The sequence below is a fragment of the Pituophis catenifer genome, unplaced genomic scaffold (genome assembly GCF_029215685.1).
Source record: "Pituophis catenifer annectens isolate HBS135680 unplaced genomic scaffold, rPitCat1.0.hap2 SCAF_1, whole genome shotgun sequence".
In the NCBI taxonomy this organism is placed as follows: domain Eukaryota; kingdom Metazoa; phylum Chordata; class Lepidosauria; order Squamata; family Colubridae; genus Pituophis; species Pituophis catenifer.
In genome coordinates this window covers 69,175,011-69,192,573 of record NW_027256881.1, presented here as the reverse complement: position 1 = coordinate 69,192,573, position 17,563 = coordinate 69,175,011, and the positions used below count along the sequence as shown (strand labels likewise).

Below are 17,563 nucleotides of genomic sequence, written 5' to 3'. Positions count from 1 at the left end.
TTCTAAACCAGGGGTGTCAAACTCGCAGCGTCACGCTGTCATCACTTGATGTATCGTGACTTTTTTCCTCTTTGCTAAACTGGGGCTGGGCGTGGCCAGCACATGACACATCCAGCCCGCAGGCCGCGAGTTTGACACCCCTGTTCTAAACCATCTGCAAGGGTTGGGGTTGCAGGCACCATTCTGCAGAATGTTGTTTGTCCTTTTATGAGAGGGCCATCCCATTCGATGCATGAGGGAGATGAGCGATCAAGCCCTTTGGCACTGTAGTATGAAATGCCCGAGAGCTTTGACCCCACCCCCCACCCCCGTCCCTTTATTTTATTTAATACCTACATGAAAACTCTTGGAGAGTATATTATTTGAATGTTTGATGTATACAATAAATTATCTTCCATAATCAGATGATATCCAACACTGCAACTCTACCCTAGGCTGAATAGCAAATAGTGAAAGTCTTGACCCAGTGTATGGAGGTTATAAGGGTATAGATTGGAAGAACAGGTTAAGATTTAACTCAAATAAGGCAGGGAAGCTATTAATATAGAAACCAAGATGCTGCAGTTCCAACATTAACTCTTAATGGAGCTAGGCTTCCCAAAAAGGATCTGATACATAATCTGAGGATTCTTCTGAGCTCACAGCTCCTGCTATGTCAGCAGATAGAAGCTATGAGCAGGAGACTCACTGCCCACCTTTGGCTGGTGTACCAGTTGTGTGTGTCCCTGAAACAGGAGGCACTGACAATAAGTCATTCATTTCCTCACCACCTCCCGACCAGACTATTTATAAGTCAATCTACATAAGTCTTCCTTGAAGAGCACCTAGAAGCCACTGTTAGCACAGAATGCACATTAACGCTCCCATACAATACCTATATTGAGATAGCTACAGTAGCTGCCAGTTTGATACTAGGTGCATTTCCAGGTGTGGTAGTAATTTATAAAACTGTGCATGGCTTGGGTATTCATTTGCTTTAAATAGAGTCTGCCTGCCCAAGATCTGCAAGTAGATAGTAGTAGATGTTAAGAGCCCCCAGAGGTGTTATGGGAAGGGGCCTTGGAGGTGAGCAAATTTTTTTTCCTGTGATACCAACTATCCTCTTTGCACAGCATCCTTCTATTAACATCTGGAAAGCTGCTGAAGACCAGGTTGTTTAAGCAGGCATAGAGTGGCTGTTGAGTCCCAAAGGTGCTTTTTTCAAGAGGCAACTAGACTTTTTGGATGACTGAGAACCTCCATAAAGGTAAAGGTAAAGGTTCCCCTTGCACGTATGCGCTAGTCGTTCCCGACTCTAGGGGGCGGTGCTCATCTCCGTTTCAAAGCTGAAGAGCCAGCGCTGTCCGAAGACGTCTCCGTGGTCATGTGGCCGGCATGACTAAATGCCAAAGGTGCACGGAACACTGTTACCTTCCCACCAAAGTTGTTCCCTATTTTTCTACTTGCATTTTTTTACGTGCTTTTGAACTGCTAGGTTGGCAGAAGTTGGGACAAGTAACGGGAGCTTACCCCGTTATGCGGCATTAGGGATTTGAACTGCTGAACTGCCGACTGCTGAGAACCTCCATAGAAGCGACTATGAACAAAGTCTTACCTAGAATATGCATGAGTGCTGCTTTTTATAGTTTTGTGTTTTTTATAGTTGTGGTTATATTATGATAGTTATAGTTGTTTTTTTTTTATATTTTTCTCAGTTGTTAGATCATATTATTTGCTTAGACTCACTTGAAGTATAATAGAGGGAGCATCTATAAAATAAGAATAAAATGGGCATTTAAATGTTTTTGCTAAAACTATTAAGTGTCTGAAAATTATGGCAAATGTAACTTTTGTATTATTGTATTTAAAAACAATAATGTCACTAATGTCTAATTAATGGACAAGCATTTAATTAGCATTCATTGTGCCCCTAAATTAACATTTTAGAAATGTCTTAATCCAACAACATTGCTGTCTGAAGCCACAATCCTCTCTTCCATCCCTAAACTCAGAATTTGAATAGCTGCCTGGCAGTAAGTGCTATAGCACAAACTGAACAGAAACATTCTCTTCCAAACAAAGCCCTTTGTGTTTGTAGTTAATGATATTCAGTCGGCAGCATTTTCTCAACATATGAAAACCTAATTTCACTAAAAATAATGTTGCCATTCTCTGAAACCAGGACAAATGTTTTAAAGTTCACTTTTGCTAAAGTAAATACTTCAAATGTCCTGGAGTATAATTCTTACTAAATTCCAGACAGACACACCTAATCAGAGATTATAGGATTTATAACCTATAATGGAAAACCCTTCATTGCTTATTCTTGTGGCCTGATCTTACTTTTCTCCTCTGGTAAATCTGCAAGGACAACAGAGTTTTTAATTCCACTTTTACATTAACAAAACAAAACCCATTAGGTCTAAGCCCAGTGGCATGTATTTACCTTAAACTATTACTTATTAAAGTAAGCCAGATAAAACAATGGTTCATTCTGGATAATTCTGTCTTGTTCGCTGGTCATAGCTTAAATCAGGTGTGGTCAATTTGTAAGAGCTATCCAACATCATGCCACTTAAATTTGGAGGGAAAAAGTACTGCCAGCAGCATTTTTGTTCTTTTTTTATTATTTCAACTTTAAAATAAATGTAATCAGTCTCTGGGGGATCTCAGCACCTAGTCAAACTTGTAAGATCTCAGACCAACATACTTTTTCTACACACATTTTTGTTCACTGTGAATGATTTATATACCCCTTAGCAGAATGTTTTTTTTAAAAAAAAAAAAAATCAGCCTCAGAATTAGAGACATGAACTGTTGAAGAGCAACCATCCCAGTCGGGAGAAGGGCTGAAGCAGGGAATTAGCCTGGACTCACTACATAAATGCAAGAGGGAAAGGTATGACCTCTCCGAAATGCCTTTGAGCTTTATCTAGTTTTTCCCAGGTGAAAGCTGCCCGTTTGGGGAGATTCCTGTTTTATGGGCAGGGAACAATAAAGCAGCTAGTTTGAACTCCAAACGTATGGGACTGGTTGTTCATGCCTGAATGAATAAAGTTGGCCAGCTTTACAGAAATCAGCCTTTGAAACAAAATTTTATCCCAGAATTCACAAGTTGTCCTCATTGATCTCGATTCCAAATCTAAACCCATCCGGTTATTTTTCCTGATCTAGTCACTATCTACTGCTTTAAACTTTATAATTCCAGAATGCAATATAATACCTTTTGTTTTCACCTCATGACCAAAACTTATGTAATATTATGCTTCTATACTACATGTGGAAACAAATTCAGGAAATCTTGTATTTAATTTCTATGATGTTATTAAGCTCTTAATAAGTTACTCTTCGAGAGAGATGGTTCAGAAATGTGAAAAATAAATGAATAGTATCAAGAACTTTACATTTCAAAACAAAAAGATGACTAGCAGGTCCTATGCGAGTCCTAAATCCATTTTTTTTAAATTAATTGCAACAAAATGCTGAGCAAATATGAATAAATGAAAAAAGAATTGAGAAAGAATCAATGTACAGTATGCCCCATAAATACACTGCACATACCTCTGGCAGAATGAACTGTTCTACAGGTTTGTACCAAAGTCTGCTCACTTGTACTCCACAACTAGGTGGACTAAAACGAGCGCTGAAGAGTGCCTCCTATGGAAATAATAAGTAACCCATTTGTGAGCCAGGAAAATCATTCATGAAAAGTCACATCTTCTTGGCCAGTTCATGAAGAAAAAAAAAACCATAACTGGATCTTAAAACAAAGTAAAACATGTAAATCACTTTTATGTATGATGCTGCAATTTTGATAAATTCAAGCCTTTTAGTATCCTACTCTTAACAGATACAAAAACGCTACTATGTTGTTGAAAACAGAGATGTTTGAACAACTTGCTTCCAGAAGTTGTAAATGCTCCAACACTAGAAGTTTTTAAGAGATTGGGCAACCATTTGTCTGAGCAGGGGATTGGACTAGAAGATCTCCAAGGTCCCTTCCAACTCTGTTATTCTGTTAATACATGCTTTAAGAAGTTTCATATGTTTTGGAGACTGTGGCAAAACTTTATTGTCATAGTCAATTTCTCTCACACTGAAATGAACCACAGTCAAAACAAAAATAATTTTGATATTTTAATCTACCTAACAATCATAAATATAACCTTTGAAGGTTTATATGTCTATATAAAAATGCATTAATCCACCTCTGCATTAAAGTAATTTTTTATTATCAGTAGTAATTCAATGTTATTATTTATCAACCTAAATATTAACTTTATCATAATCCATCTTTAATCTCTTTAAAACTAGCACATTCTAGTATATGCAGAAGATTCCTCCATTATTTGTCCTGGAGAAAAAACTGCTCACACAGCCCAGAAGACTACCACTTCTTACCATATCCAATTTCAACATAAATAAAAACTCTCTAGAGCAGAGTTCCCCAACCTTTCCAGGTTGACGGCCCGGAGCGGGGGGAGGGGGGAAAGTGGGGATGATTTTGTGGGAGGGACAAGCACTTGTGCGCATGTGTGCATACACAAGCACCTGTGACTTTTGTGGTGACACTCGTGCAAGTGGAGCCACAAGCACCAGCAACAACACTCATGAGAGTGGGGCCGCGAGTACCTACGATGAAGCTCACATGAGTAGGGCCACAAGCACCTTCACCAAGGCTCGCACGAGTGGAGCCATGTGCATGGCCGGCCTTTCACGCGACCCAATGGTGATTGGCCCGCGGCCCAGTAATGGACCACAGATCATAGGTTGAGGACCCCTGCTCTAGAGGGTGATATGCAATGTACTTCTCTGCAAATGCCAGGCATTCACCCCAAGAAAGGAAACATGTTAATCTATGGACACCTGGTGATAGTAAATTAACATTTCATAGCCATAAGAAAAAATGTACCAGTGATTAAACCAATTTTCATGTCACACATATCCCTTGGCCATGTTACACAGTAAACATTATTTAGCATTCAAATACAATACTCTTCCCTGTATTAAATCAAAGTTGAATTGCCTCTGAATGCTAAATAATGTTTACTGTGTAACACAGCCAAGGGATAGGTCTGAAATATTTAAAATCTTATCACGCAGTCAGACTGATTACTCATGAACCTCTAAGTACAAACCTACCCATAATGCCCTCTCAAGCTGCTAATTGCAATACTGGTCTATTTTGAAAGCAATTCTGAGATTAAATTCTATGAGAACCTTCCTTAAACCTAAAGTTTCAAATAATTGTGTTAAAAATGTATTATGGTAGCAGAATGCTGACCACAAGATTGAACTTTGATTCACAATGGACTTCTGAAAAGCCATGTAGCAGAATTCATCTGCTACAGCAATGCATTGACAGAACCAGAGCTGAGAAAAAGGTAAAGAATTTCTGCCTTTAATAAGTACTGCAAGGCAAAGGAGTTTATTTAGTATTCATATTGCGGCTGCAATGCTTTACATATCTACTTAGTGGTAAGCCCCACTGAGCTTTGTTGGATTTACTTCTGAAGAGGCTACAAGATCACATTGCTGCTTCATTTAGATTCCATTTTACAATGTGCAAACTTTTGAGATGCAGTTTACAAAAATCCAATAAACAAAGCCATCCATTCAAAAGGACACTCGGAAAATAACAACACTCTTCTATACTTAGTGCAGATGTAAAACAGGGTGACTGAAACCCATGCAGTCTCCAGTTTCCCCTTCACATTGTTTTGGTTAGAAATTCTTGACAAACTGTGGCTCAAGACCTGGAAAGTACATTTTATTATTTGCTTTAAAGTTTAAATGTTTTTTTGTTTTTTCAGGTCTGTGTTCTTTCCTTAAAGTGCCATGAGTACTACAGTACAGAATGAAGACTTCAAAAAATTTGGACATAACTACCATATGCCATTTTCAGACTTCTAAATAGCAATAGCACTTAGACTTATATACCGCTTCACAGTGCTTTACAGCCCTCTCTAAGCGGTTTACAGTCAGCATATCGCCCGACAATCTGGTCCTCAAATGCTCACACACTGTATATAACACACATTACTGATTACTTATCCTTCACTTCACCCCCATTATTCCCACTTATTCTGTTTTAGTAGCTACTTCTGATAGCCCCAATTAAAACAATGATTAAGAAATACACTAGTCAAATGAATTGCAGATAACAGCACCACAAGTCATTTTGCCTGTTCATTCTTCATGAATATCTACTATCTCTTTAATAATCCCTGCTTAGTTCCACACCTAAAGAGACTATGGATTTGGTCTATTCTATTAAAACAATTGCCGGAACATGGCATACCTCTTGTTCTGCTTGGTATAGTTTCACTGTAATGTTTCTCTGGAATCCAACACCCTTAGCATCGTAGAATACCCCAAGACTGGTGATGACAATCGGATAAAGGACTTTGAAATGCACACTGACAACTCTGTCTTCTGAGAGCACCGAAGTATCATCCTCTGGCAAAGTGAAGGCTTCAATTTCTTGATTCAAAACTAATGAAAAAAATTAAGAAAGAGGGCAAACCAAGCTCATCTAAAATAAGAAGAAAGCAATCAAGACTCAGTAACTCTTTCAGACATTCTTATTTTACCATAAAAGGAAACTTTCTATATTTCTATACCATCTAGAGCAGGCACAGTGCATGAACAGCATTTACACCTTAATACTTAACATAGAACATAGTTTAGAACAGGGGTGTCAAACTTGCAGCCTGCAGGCCAGATGCGTCACACGCTAGCCACACCCACCCATTTTAATGAAGGGGGGAAGTTGCAATACGTCACATGACGATAACGTGTTGTCACGAGTTTGACACCCCTCGTTTAGAACAATATCACATATACTTCAAATATTATGCGCCTTGTTTATTAGAGCCTTGATAGTACAGTGGTATACGCACCCTGTTATTAACACAGCTGCCTGCAATTTCTGCTGGTTCGAATCTCTCCAAGGCTCAAGGTTGACTCAGCCTTCTATCCTTTCTAAGGTAGGTGAAATGAGGACCCAGTTTGTGGGGGCAATAAGCTGACTTTGTATAAAATATACAAAAGTATGAAGGCTATTGCTTAACGCATTGTAAGCTGCCCTGAGTCTCCGGAGAAGGGCGGCATATAAATCAAATTAAAAAAATAATAAAAAAAATATTATTAAAATTAACATGGATAGGTGAGATTGTAGCTTATTTTCTGGCTCATTACAATGAAAAAGTTGTTAACTATCACAACTACTTGAAAATATCAGAGCTCCTATTTAAATGCATTTAACAATACTTCTGTGGATAGGAGCAGCTACAATATTTTCTATGACTGATTATAGGAATGTCATACAATGTATCTTTTTTCCCCAGAAACCTTCAGTTCTTACCTGGATTAGAGATATTTAGAAGTTTGCATGAATAAGGATCTTCTCTGTCTTCTACTGGTACATCACATCCATGTGTACCGATTATAAACTTCACAAGGACACTAAAATAAGATTAACAACATTTATTTTTTCTTCTATTAGCCCGGTTCTGTTACCTTTTTTTTCAAACAGTAAAACACATGTATGCATGTAAAATTCTAATTATACAGGCTAATTCTGAGAATTTCATCGAAACTATTAAGAAAAACAAGATTTTTCTTGATAAGGCACGTAAGGAAAGGAAAGGAAAGGCCATGTAAACATTTTGTTTAATATAAGTTTTGGGCTCTTATTCAAATGATGCTAAGAATTTCTTAAAATAATTCATTTAAATGAGAACCTATAAATGTTAGATTTGCATCTTCTTGAATGAAGGCAGTAAGAATGATGAATTACCGATGACTTAAAGTTGGATGCTGCTTCAAATGCCTAAACCAAGTATTCCTTATAGCATTCCGCAATCCATCATTGTGTCGTGCAGAGAGTATCCCTACAATAACATCATAATGTTTTGGTTTCCAGTGAGGAAAGAAAGCCAGTAGACCTAAGAAGTATAAATTAAAAATATTTTAGCAGAGAAATAAGGAAACAAGTATGCAGATCAATGTTATAAAAAAAGACATTTTTCAATTATTTGTAAACATTTTAGCCAAATCCATATAAAATGAGAAAAAAGATTTTAGAAGAAAATATTTACTAAAATTTAGAACAAGATACTGGAAATAGTTTCACATATCCTGACAACTGAAACATTAATACAAAGAATTGAATATAAATATATAAGAATACAGAATATGATTATATTGTGTGTGTGTGTGTATTTCCTATATTAAAAAATACTATATTCTCTTCCTTAAAAGGTTAATATTTATTTGCTGTATTTTAACCCAAATAGATAAAAAAATTAGATCAGGGGTGTCAAACTTGGGGATGTGTCACATGCTGGCCACGCCCATGCCCGGTTTAGCGAAGGGGGAAAAAGTTGCGATATGTCACGTGACGCTGCCGTGAGGACGCGAGTTTGACACCACTGAATTAGATGGTAAAACAGATACAGCTTAGATGTAATGAAATGATTCTAAAAATGAGAAGCTAAGTTGTTAATACAGTCATATGAGCAATATCCATGCATCATAAATATTTCAGGAACATAGGAAACAAGGCTTCCCAGATATTACTGAATTACATTTCCCTTACAGTAGCTTTATCTGGCAATAACAATGGTGAGAAATGCTAGGAAATGTACTTCAGAAGCATCTAGTGAGCCACAGGTTCCCAACATGCAGATACATACTATATTTAGATATACATAACTATAACCGACTATCATTAAGTACAGTGATTTAGTTTTAACTGTTATGGTTTCATAAATCCAATAAACAAGACAAGTAATTTACATTCCATCATGGATGACAGCATGTATTCATGGTTTATTTTTAATAAATTATTGTATAATGGATATATTGAGATTTATATTTAGCCCTGGCAAAAGATCAGTTTCATCTCATTCTGCTTAATTTGAGAATAAAAAGAATTAAGTGTCAAATCAACTAAATGCCAACTCTGTTTAGAAAAATGACTGCACATAATGTACAAGATATAATTTCAGTTTTAATTTTAGTATGAACTCCAAAAAAAAAAAAATCAACAAATTTTGTGTTTCAGATCTAGTATGGATCTTGATGATCTTCCAACTATGTCTTTTAATAGTACATTTATGAAGATTATCAGTGCTGCCCTCTTTTTAATTCAGAAAAATTGGTGGAAAACACAATTGGATTCCTTTCAACTAATATTTTATCATTCGAAGAAAAAGAAATTATTTGCTGATAAGCTGAAAACCAATGTACAATATGAATAAGAAGATATGTAGTCTGAATTAGTGTTATACACATTTATGTGTTTTCCTTGGAAGCAGCTATGTTAATGGAAACTGCCCGCATTTTATAATTTTTCTTTGTTCATCAGTGAGAATTCCATCATCTCCAGAAAGTCTGATCAATTACTTTATCATCATAATACATTTCTATGGGTGTATTTCATAAAAAGAAAGAAAGCATAACAGAGTTCAATAAAATCAGTATGAAGAATATAAAATGCATAAAAATAGCATTTACTTAGGTTTAATTACCTAAGACAAAGGATTTCGTTTTTCTCTAAATCAATTATTTAAATCAACAACATGTGAAGTGACAGAAATATCTCAATTTTGCATTCAAAACCATGTGGGGGACCAGACAAGCCTTTCTGAACAGAACATTTCATGGACAAAATGAAAACAGCTAAAACGATCACCCATTCTCTTATAGTCACTCATTTAACTTCAGTCAACAGAGGTATCTAAAGAAGAAATCCCCGAGATGGTCAAAGTATACATGGGGAAATAATTCCTCCAGACACTGTACACTGCCCCCTAATTATTTGGGGCTTTAATAGCAAGAGTCATGCTTTGAAATGCACTCAGAAAGAGAATGGAAAGTAGTGTAGCTTATGAAGAGAAAAACTTGGCAGACGAATTTCTCACTAAATGCACATCTAACTTTCTGGACTGAACTTTGGTCTCTGTCCAGTCCATTACTCAATTGGACACTGATTCAGGACATTCACTGTCTCCATTTGAATGAGATGAAATTACAAAAATAACTGAACTTCAGCTATATGCTGAGGATCTCTCAGCCTACATCCTCTGATACCATAATCTCTGCAGCAGTTACATGTAGAATAAAACATGTGAGATAAAACAGAGATCTAGAAAACCCTCAAATATTACCTTCTTACAATTGGTAATTCTTCAGCATAATTATATCAAATTAGACACCTGAACAGAAGCAGAATCACCAAAAAATTATATCTGTAACTTAGATGCCCATTTCAGAAATACACTGTGATTGATGATAAGAATGCTACTGAGAGATTCAGGAGAAGCTAAAACAGTTTTGTTTCTTTATTGGTAAATGCCATCCCTGGGGAAATCATGGCTGTTTCTGTCTCAAAACTGCACTTAAATCTGGGCTGAAATGGATCCTGAGAATCAACGTCATCCAAAAATGCCTGGAGTTGAATGTTAATTACTTGAGCATCTTGCTTATGCACCTGCTATTGGAAGAAAGGAGACAGATATTGTTGCTGTAGCTTTGAGAACATTAAATGGAAACTCCCTAAATCCCTGAGAAACTCATTACCAAAAGAGGGCTGTTTTCGTCTCCCCATTCCTAGTCTACAGTTGGGGAGAAAATCACAGATTTTCATGATTCTATGTGTGGTCAAGAGAAAGGAACAGGATCCAGTAACTTGCCAAAATCCACAGATGGTAATATATAGCTATTTTTATGTAAGAATTTGTCTTTGGTTCTTTTTTTTAGAAATTAATCTAAATAATGAAATGGAACTGGATTCAAATATCACACACTATAGTTTATTCACTATGATTTAAAACACTGATCAGATGAATTTGCACAGCTGCCAAACTATAAACCGTAGCTAGTTCACACAACTTCTTAAATCAAAATTGAATGAAATGTATTATTGACACATAATGAGCAAGTCTAGCTGCAAATGCTATACCTGTGTTTTAGCACTGAAACACAAGGGGTTGTTTTTTATGAACAATATGTTTTTATTTCATCATCTGGGATATTTGAAAAAATGTCTGAGAAGACTTTAAACAGATGTGGCAAGTAATAGCTCATGATGCTCAATCACAGAAGCTCTGTCTGTAAATCTTAGTTCCTTAGATTATCTATTTTTCTAGAGACACTTTAAAAAAGAGAAAGAGCTTAATTATTCATTATATCTGCTTCATAAGTGGTTTGCGGAATTTGATTTCAATTCCCTAATGCTTCTATTTAATAATCTGTAACAGAAAACTTCAACATGTTTGTGGAGGTCTGTATTTTTTATTAGCTTTCTGCCTTCTACCATTACTCTGGAAGAAGAAATAATAATACTTGACTACAACTCAAGATCTTGAAAAGAAAAGTTGTTTGGCCAAAATAAGAGGAAGATGATATAAACAGATGGTATTTACCCAACAGGAAAATGAAGTTTTCTCCCACATAATACCTGTGAATTGGGGGAGGGGGGAATATAATCTTAAAACTGATAAAAATAAAACAACTATTTTCTATTTCCCCTCTTCTTTTACAAATAACTCTTTGTTATTCTTCATTTCCTTTGGCTGTTTCTCCCAAAGAAGATAATACTTTGAGAAATTTGTGGGTGCAAAAAAGAATGATTGGTATATATTGATAAGGATAGTTTAGTTTTTTAAATGCAGCTTTTCATTTTATAGCTAATTAAAGTTATTAATTTAAACAATGTATTTTTTTTGTTCTGGCCTTGCCCTTTTTTGGGAGTGAAGCTTCTCGCTAATACACACCCACACACAAGAGATTTGCAAACTTCAAAGTGATTTGAAAGGACAGTTAGGGGACTGCAAACCCAACCACTTTTTAAAACTGCTATATCTTTTTTTCAGGCTTGCGTGAGATCCTAACAGTTGAAATTGTTGAGAAACACTGCTTTGTAGATATTATGCTTTTTAATTTTAAATTATCTTTGATTTTAAAGACAAGGTCATTCATGTATCATTGAAAAAATTGCAAAAAATTAAATTCAGGCTCAAAACCTGACTAATTATAACTGCTAGGATTGACAGAAGTCACCCATCACAACACTTAATACATAAGACTCTTAGTGTGACATTTACTAGCTCTTCTTTACCCCAGATAACCACAAGTTTCTCATATATGAGAACACCAGAACTATAGGTTACTCTGGGAAGTGGAAATAATATCCCAGAAAGCAGTAAACATCTCCTTCCCTACAGCTGTCAACAAAACCCTGCCTGAACATACCCATGAAATCACCAGAAGCTAAGGTCTGACTTGAAGGAAAGTCTCTATGGAGAGCAATCTAATTTCTTTTCTTTTCTTCTATTTCTCAACTCCTGCTCCATATTTTACTCCACAACAGGAATGAGCAAAAATTATTCATATCTACTGGCAGCTGTATCTAATTTGCAGTAGATTAGCAAGGATTTTTGACCTTAACTGTTTGAAGAATTGCAGCTATGCAAACATATGCCTCCAGCTGGTGGAACTAGTCAAAAAAAGCAACAACAACAAAATTCAAATTTTATCAAGCCCACTCCCTTCTTCAGCATCTGCCATTTCCCCCTCTTACTTTTATCAAGCCTCTCTCCAAACCTTTGGGGGACTGTATATCCCAATCCTGCACTTTTTCTCCTACCTGGTGAAAGGGCATCTCCCCCTGATCCAAACCCTCCAAGCTCTTTCCTCCATGAAAGACACCAACATACCCAAATGTGCTTTTTTTTTCCCCCAAGAGGCAACTGGACTTTCTGGTTTTTCTTCGAAGACGTTTCACTTACCATCCAAAAAGCTTCTCCAGCTCTGAAGAAGAAGCTTCTTGGATGAGAAGCGAAACGTCTTCAAAGAAAAACCAAAAAGTCCAGTTGCCTCTTGGGGAAAAAAAAAGCACCTTTGGGACAACCACGACCTGGATGAATGAGAATCTCCAAGACACGCAACATACCTCGCGCTTATTTCTCGCTTATTCTCCAAAGCAACCTCGGTTCGCCTGAGAAGGGCTGCTGGCCATTCCCTTCTTCTCGACCGAGATTGAGGAGCTGCCCCACCTCTTCTCGGCTTGCCCTCCAGAGCCCGGGCGACCCTGCCCCACCGCTCGGCTGCAGGGAGGAGAAAACAGCGCTGCCCGCCTCCTCCTCTTATCTCCTGCCCGGTCTTTCCGAAACCGTGAGCAGAACGGACGGCACAACGGCGCCGTGCAAAGGAGGCCCTCCCGCAAGATGCCTCTGTCTGACCCCTCGCCTCCCCTGCGGGAGGACGGCAAACGTGCAGGCTTGGGTGCGATGCCCGCCCTCCCTCCGCCACTTACCTGCCGGGTGTTGCTTCCCGGGGCCGCTGGCCGGGCAGCTGAGGAGGAGAAGCCAAAGGTGCAGCACGACCCCGACCGCACACGGGCAGAGAAGTACCAACCAATTTCGCATTGGCCGCCGGCCGCTGCCCAGCCGTCGCGGCCTCTCTCGGAGCAGAGACGGGACGGACCCGCAGAGACAGGCAAGGTCTCCTTCGCCTTCCCTCGCTCCGGCACCAGAGACCCTCGCCGGCCCCTCCCGCGCCCGGCCCAAAGCCAGAGTCCCGCCCCGGACCAGGAAAGCGTGTGCGCAAAGCCGGGCCTCCGCACTACAATCCCCACAATGCCTCGCCGCTGAGCGGAAGCGGCTTGACCTTGGCGCGATCCGACAGCGCCTCTCTCTCTCTCTCTCTCTCTCTCTGTGCCCACCTCGCAAGAGGCGAAGGCTGGAGGTGAGCAAAGGAGATCGCCTTCTAGGTGATTTTTTTTTAAAACTCCTGGTGACTCCGTGGAAAGGAGAGAAGAAAGAGGAGGTAGGAAAAGGCCCGCGCGGTGTTTATAACTGCAGGTTATTTTTGTACCTTTCCCCCCCCCCTCCACCTTAAATAATAAGAGAGAGAATGAGAGTTCTTCGACGTGAAGGTTAAAAATAGGCACCTAATGGGAAAACTTTTATTTCACACATCTGGCCTTTCCATTTTTACAAAAACACCCTCCCACACACACACACACTTCAATTGCTGAACAAATCTTTTTAAAACAAAATTTTGCAACTGAGTAGCATTTGATAAACGAGGTGGGATTCGCCCAATCTTTTGGGAAATGTGAAGTTTGTAAAGGGAACTGTCATTTTTGTTGGAACAGGAAGAAATCAAGAACTTGTTCTCAAGTCCCAGTAATCATGCATGAAGATGCCCTGCTTACCATTTTAAAGGAAATATCCTCCGGGTAAGGCTTTCATCGTGTAACCAGTCCACTAAAAAGGAAACCTGAATGTGCCTGTAGTTGTTCCAGTGTTAAAATAGCATCTTCCTTCTTCTGATAAGGAGCCAAGCCATAAGAACAATCTATTGTCATTGACAGTGTGGATGATGACAAAATCAGGGATGGGATCTGCTCAGGGCTTCTCCCTCCAGTTCGTGGCATGGCCCTCCATGGCCATTTTGGCTTCGATTGTTGGGAAAACTGAACAGCCAGCTTCTACAAGAGCTTTAGTCTAGGTCAGGATTGTCAAACTCAAGTCATGGCGGTGTCACATGACGTATTGGGATTTTTTTCCCTTCGCTAAACCGGGCGTAGGCGTGGCTAGCACATGATGCATCTGGCCCGCGGGCTGGGAGTTTGACAGCCCTGGTCTAGGTAATGCCTGACCAACACTTTGCAAATGTTCCTTATGTACATAGACATAGCATTTCTTTTGAAGAACGCAAGACCACTTTTTTTAAAAAATGTGTTCAGAAATTGTTTGATAGAGTGCTAGAACTGACTTTTGGGGGAAAAAAACATGGTCAGTTTAAGCTAGGAAAAGTCAAGCTCTGTCATTGTTAATTTTGGCTCAAATTCTAAGTTTTCTGCTGCTTCAGAAATACAAGGAATATTTTTATTACTTTTGTGAGGAGCAGTGCCACCATGTTGTGTACTACTTGACCTACTTCTGAGTACTATTAGCCATGGCATTTCACTGCCAGCGCTGCCATTGAAGTGGGAGGAAGCATACCCATGCTACTTGCAAACCTCAGGCTGTCACATATCAACTTGAAATATGTAAAAGCTGGGATGTGGTTTATTTATTTATTATTTATTATTGTGATTTATATGCTGCCTTTCTCCCTGGGGACTCAATGACAATTTCCAATACAAATCACAATGAAATAAAAATTAAAATCAGCAACCCTATTAAAACAATTAAAAATTATAACAGTGTACCCCCAACGGATCAGTTGAGTTGACGGAAGAGCCACGTCTTCAGCTCGCGATGGAAGGAAAGGTCAGGGGCTGTCCTGAGCTCGGTAGGCAATCCATTCCAGAGAGTCGGGGCTCCCACAGAGAATGCTCTCCTCCTAGGGGCCGTCAGCCAACATTGTTTGGCCGATGGTACCCTGAGGAGGCCCACTCTGAGAGCGCACAGGACGATGGGAGAGCGGCTTAAGATGGTCCTGCAAGTACCCCGGGCCTAAGCCATGAAGGGCTTTATAGGTAAGCACCAGCACCTTGAAATGAATCTGGAACGCCACCGGCAGCCAGTGCAGCTCACGCAGGAGAGGTGTTACACGGGAGTATCTAGACGCCCCCGTAACTACCCGCACGGCTGCATTCTGGACTAGCTGGAGCCTCCGGACGCATCCCAAGGGCAGCCCCATGTAGAGGGTGTTACAGTAGTCCAACCTAGAGGTAACGAGGGTGTGAGTGAGCGTGGCAAGGGCATCCCGGTCTAGAAAAGGGCAAAACTGGTGCACAAGACGCACCTGTATGAAGGCCCCCCTGGTTACGGCCGTCAGATGGTCATCCAAGGACAGCCGAGAATCCAGGGGGACACCCAAGTTGCGGACCCTGTCGGAGGGAGCAAGAGTCTCTCCCCCGATCACTAAAGATGGAACCTCCAGATCCCAGGATGCCGGCATCCACAGCCACTCAGTCTTGGAAGGGTTGAGTCTAAGTCTGTTCCTCCCCATCCAAACCCGCACCACTTCCAGGCAGTGGGACATCACGGAAAGGGCATCCTTAGGGTGGTCAGGGGTGGAGATGTAAAGCTGGGTATCATCAGCATATTGATGATACCTCACCCCAAAATCACGAATGATCTCACCCAGCGGTTTCATGTAGACGTTAAAGAGCAGAGGGGAGAGAATCGATCCCTGAGGCACCCCACAAGTGAGAGGCCTCTGGGAGGATCCCTGACCCCCCCGCCCAAACAGACTGCAGATGACTAGAGAGATAGGAGGAGAACCACTGTAAAACAGTGCCTCCTAACCCCATCCCCCTGAGCCGTTGCAGCAGGATACCATGGTCGATGGTATTGAAAGCCGCTGAGAGGTCAAGAAGGACCAGGATGGAGGAACAACCCCCATCCCTGGCCCGCCAGAGATCATTTACTAGGGCGACCAATGCCGTTTCCGTGCTGTGACCACGCCTGAAACCGGATTGGTAAGGATCAAGGTAGTCTGTTTCCTCTAGGAATTGAGGGAATTGCTGCGCCACCACGGACTCAACAACCTTTGCTAAAAAGCGAAGGTTGGAGACTGGACTGTAGTTGTTAAGAACGTCAGGATCCAGGCTAGGCTTCTTAAGGAGGGGTCGAACCACCGCCTCTTTGAGTGCAGCGGGGAAGACCCCTTCCTTTAACAAAGCATTGACAACAGCCTGGATCCAGTCTCCAGTCACCTCTCTTGTTGCCAAAACTAGCCAGGAGGGACAAGGGTCCAATAAACACGTGGAGGACCCCAGCCTACCCATAATCCTGTCCACGTCATCCAACGAAACAGGCTCAAACTCAACCCAGATGTCTCCATCAAGATTAGCCCCTGTCACCTCAATGGACTCTGTCCAGTCAGAGTCCAACCCGGTCCGAATCTGAGTGATTTTGTCTTGCAGAAACTGTGCAAAATCCTCAGCACGGCCCTGCAAGGGGTCCTCCCTCACTCCCTGATTAAGGAGGGAGCGGGTCACTCTAAACAGGGCTGCTGGGTGGTTTTCTGCAGATGCAATGAGAGTGGCGAAATAGTTACGTTTCGCCACTTCCATCGCCACAAGATAAGACTTAATATGGGTTCTTAGTTGTGTTCGGTCGGACTCAAATTGGTAGGATCTCCAACCACCTTCCAGGTGTCTTTTCCGACGCTTCATTTCCCTGAGCTCCGCGGTGAACCAAGGAGCCGCCCGGGATCTGCGTCGGATCAGAGGCCACAAAGGCGCGATTCGATCCAGGGCCCCCACCGCAGCCTGTTCCCAGGCTGCGACAAGGGCCTCGGATAAATCGTGGGTTAATGACAAGTCTGCATTCTCTTTTAGCCCAAAGGGGGACACAAAGTAAAATGGGAGAGAAATCACCTGTGTTCCTCTCAAACTTTCTATCACAAGTGACCTGTCACTAAAACTATTTCTAGACATAGGTCTAGTTCTCTCCTGGGAGACTGTTAAATTGATGTCATAAATAGCTGATATGTTTGTAGAATAGAGGAGGGCCATGGGACCAGGGGTGGGTTCTATTACCTTTACTACCGGTTCGCAACGGGGCCGCATGTGTTGCATGCACAGAAGCTTCCTGATGGCATGCGGGGTCGG

General features: G+C 40.5%; 1 protein-coding gene across 2 annotated transcripts in view; it reads right to left on the bottom strand.

Moving 5' to 3' along the window:
- The window catches only part of B3GALNT2 (beta-1,3-N-acetylgalactosaminyltransferase 2), a 30,981-nt gene extending 17,518 nt beyond the window's left edge, over positions 1-13,463 (bottom strand). The window contains exons 1-5 of one of the 2 annotated variants that reach the window (XM_070932547.1): positions 13,304-13,463; positions 7,781-7,928; positions 7,346-7,446; positions 6,281-6,474; positions 3,541-3,636 (exon numbers count right to left, since the gene is read on the bottom strand). In XM_070932547.1, the coding sequence (XP_070788648.1) occupies positions 3,541-3,636; positions 6,281-6,474; positions 7,346-7,446; positions 7,781-7,928; positions 13,304-13,415 (651 nt within the window). In that variant the 5' untranslated portion in view covers positions 13,416-13,463. The remainder of the gene's footprint in view (positions 1-3,540; positions 3,637-6,280; positions 6,475-7,345; positions 7,447-7,780; positions 7,929-13,303) is intronic. The other variant, XM_070932549.1, reaches the window with a different exon arrangement.
- Positions 13,464-17,563: the final 4,100 nt, after the last annotated feature.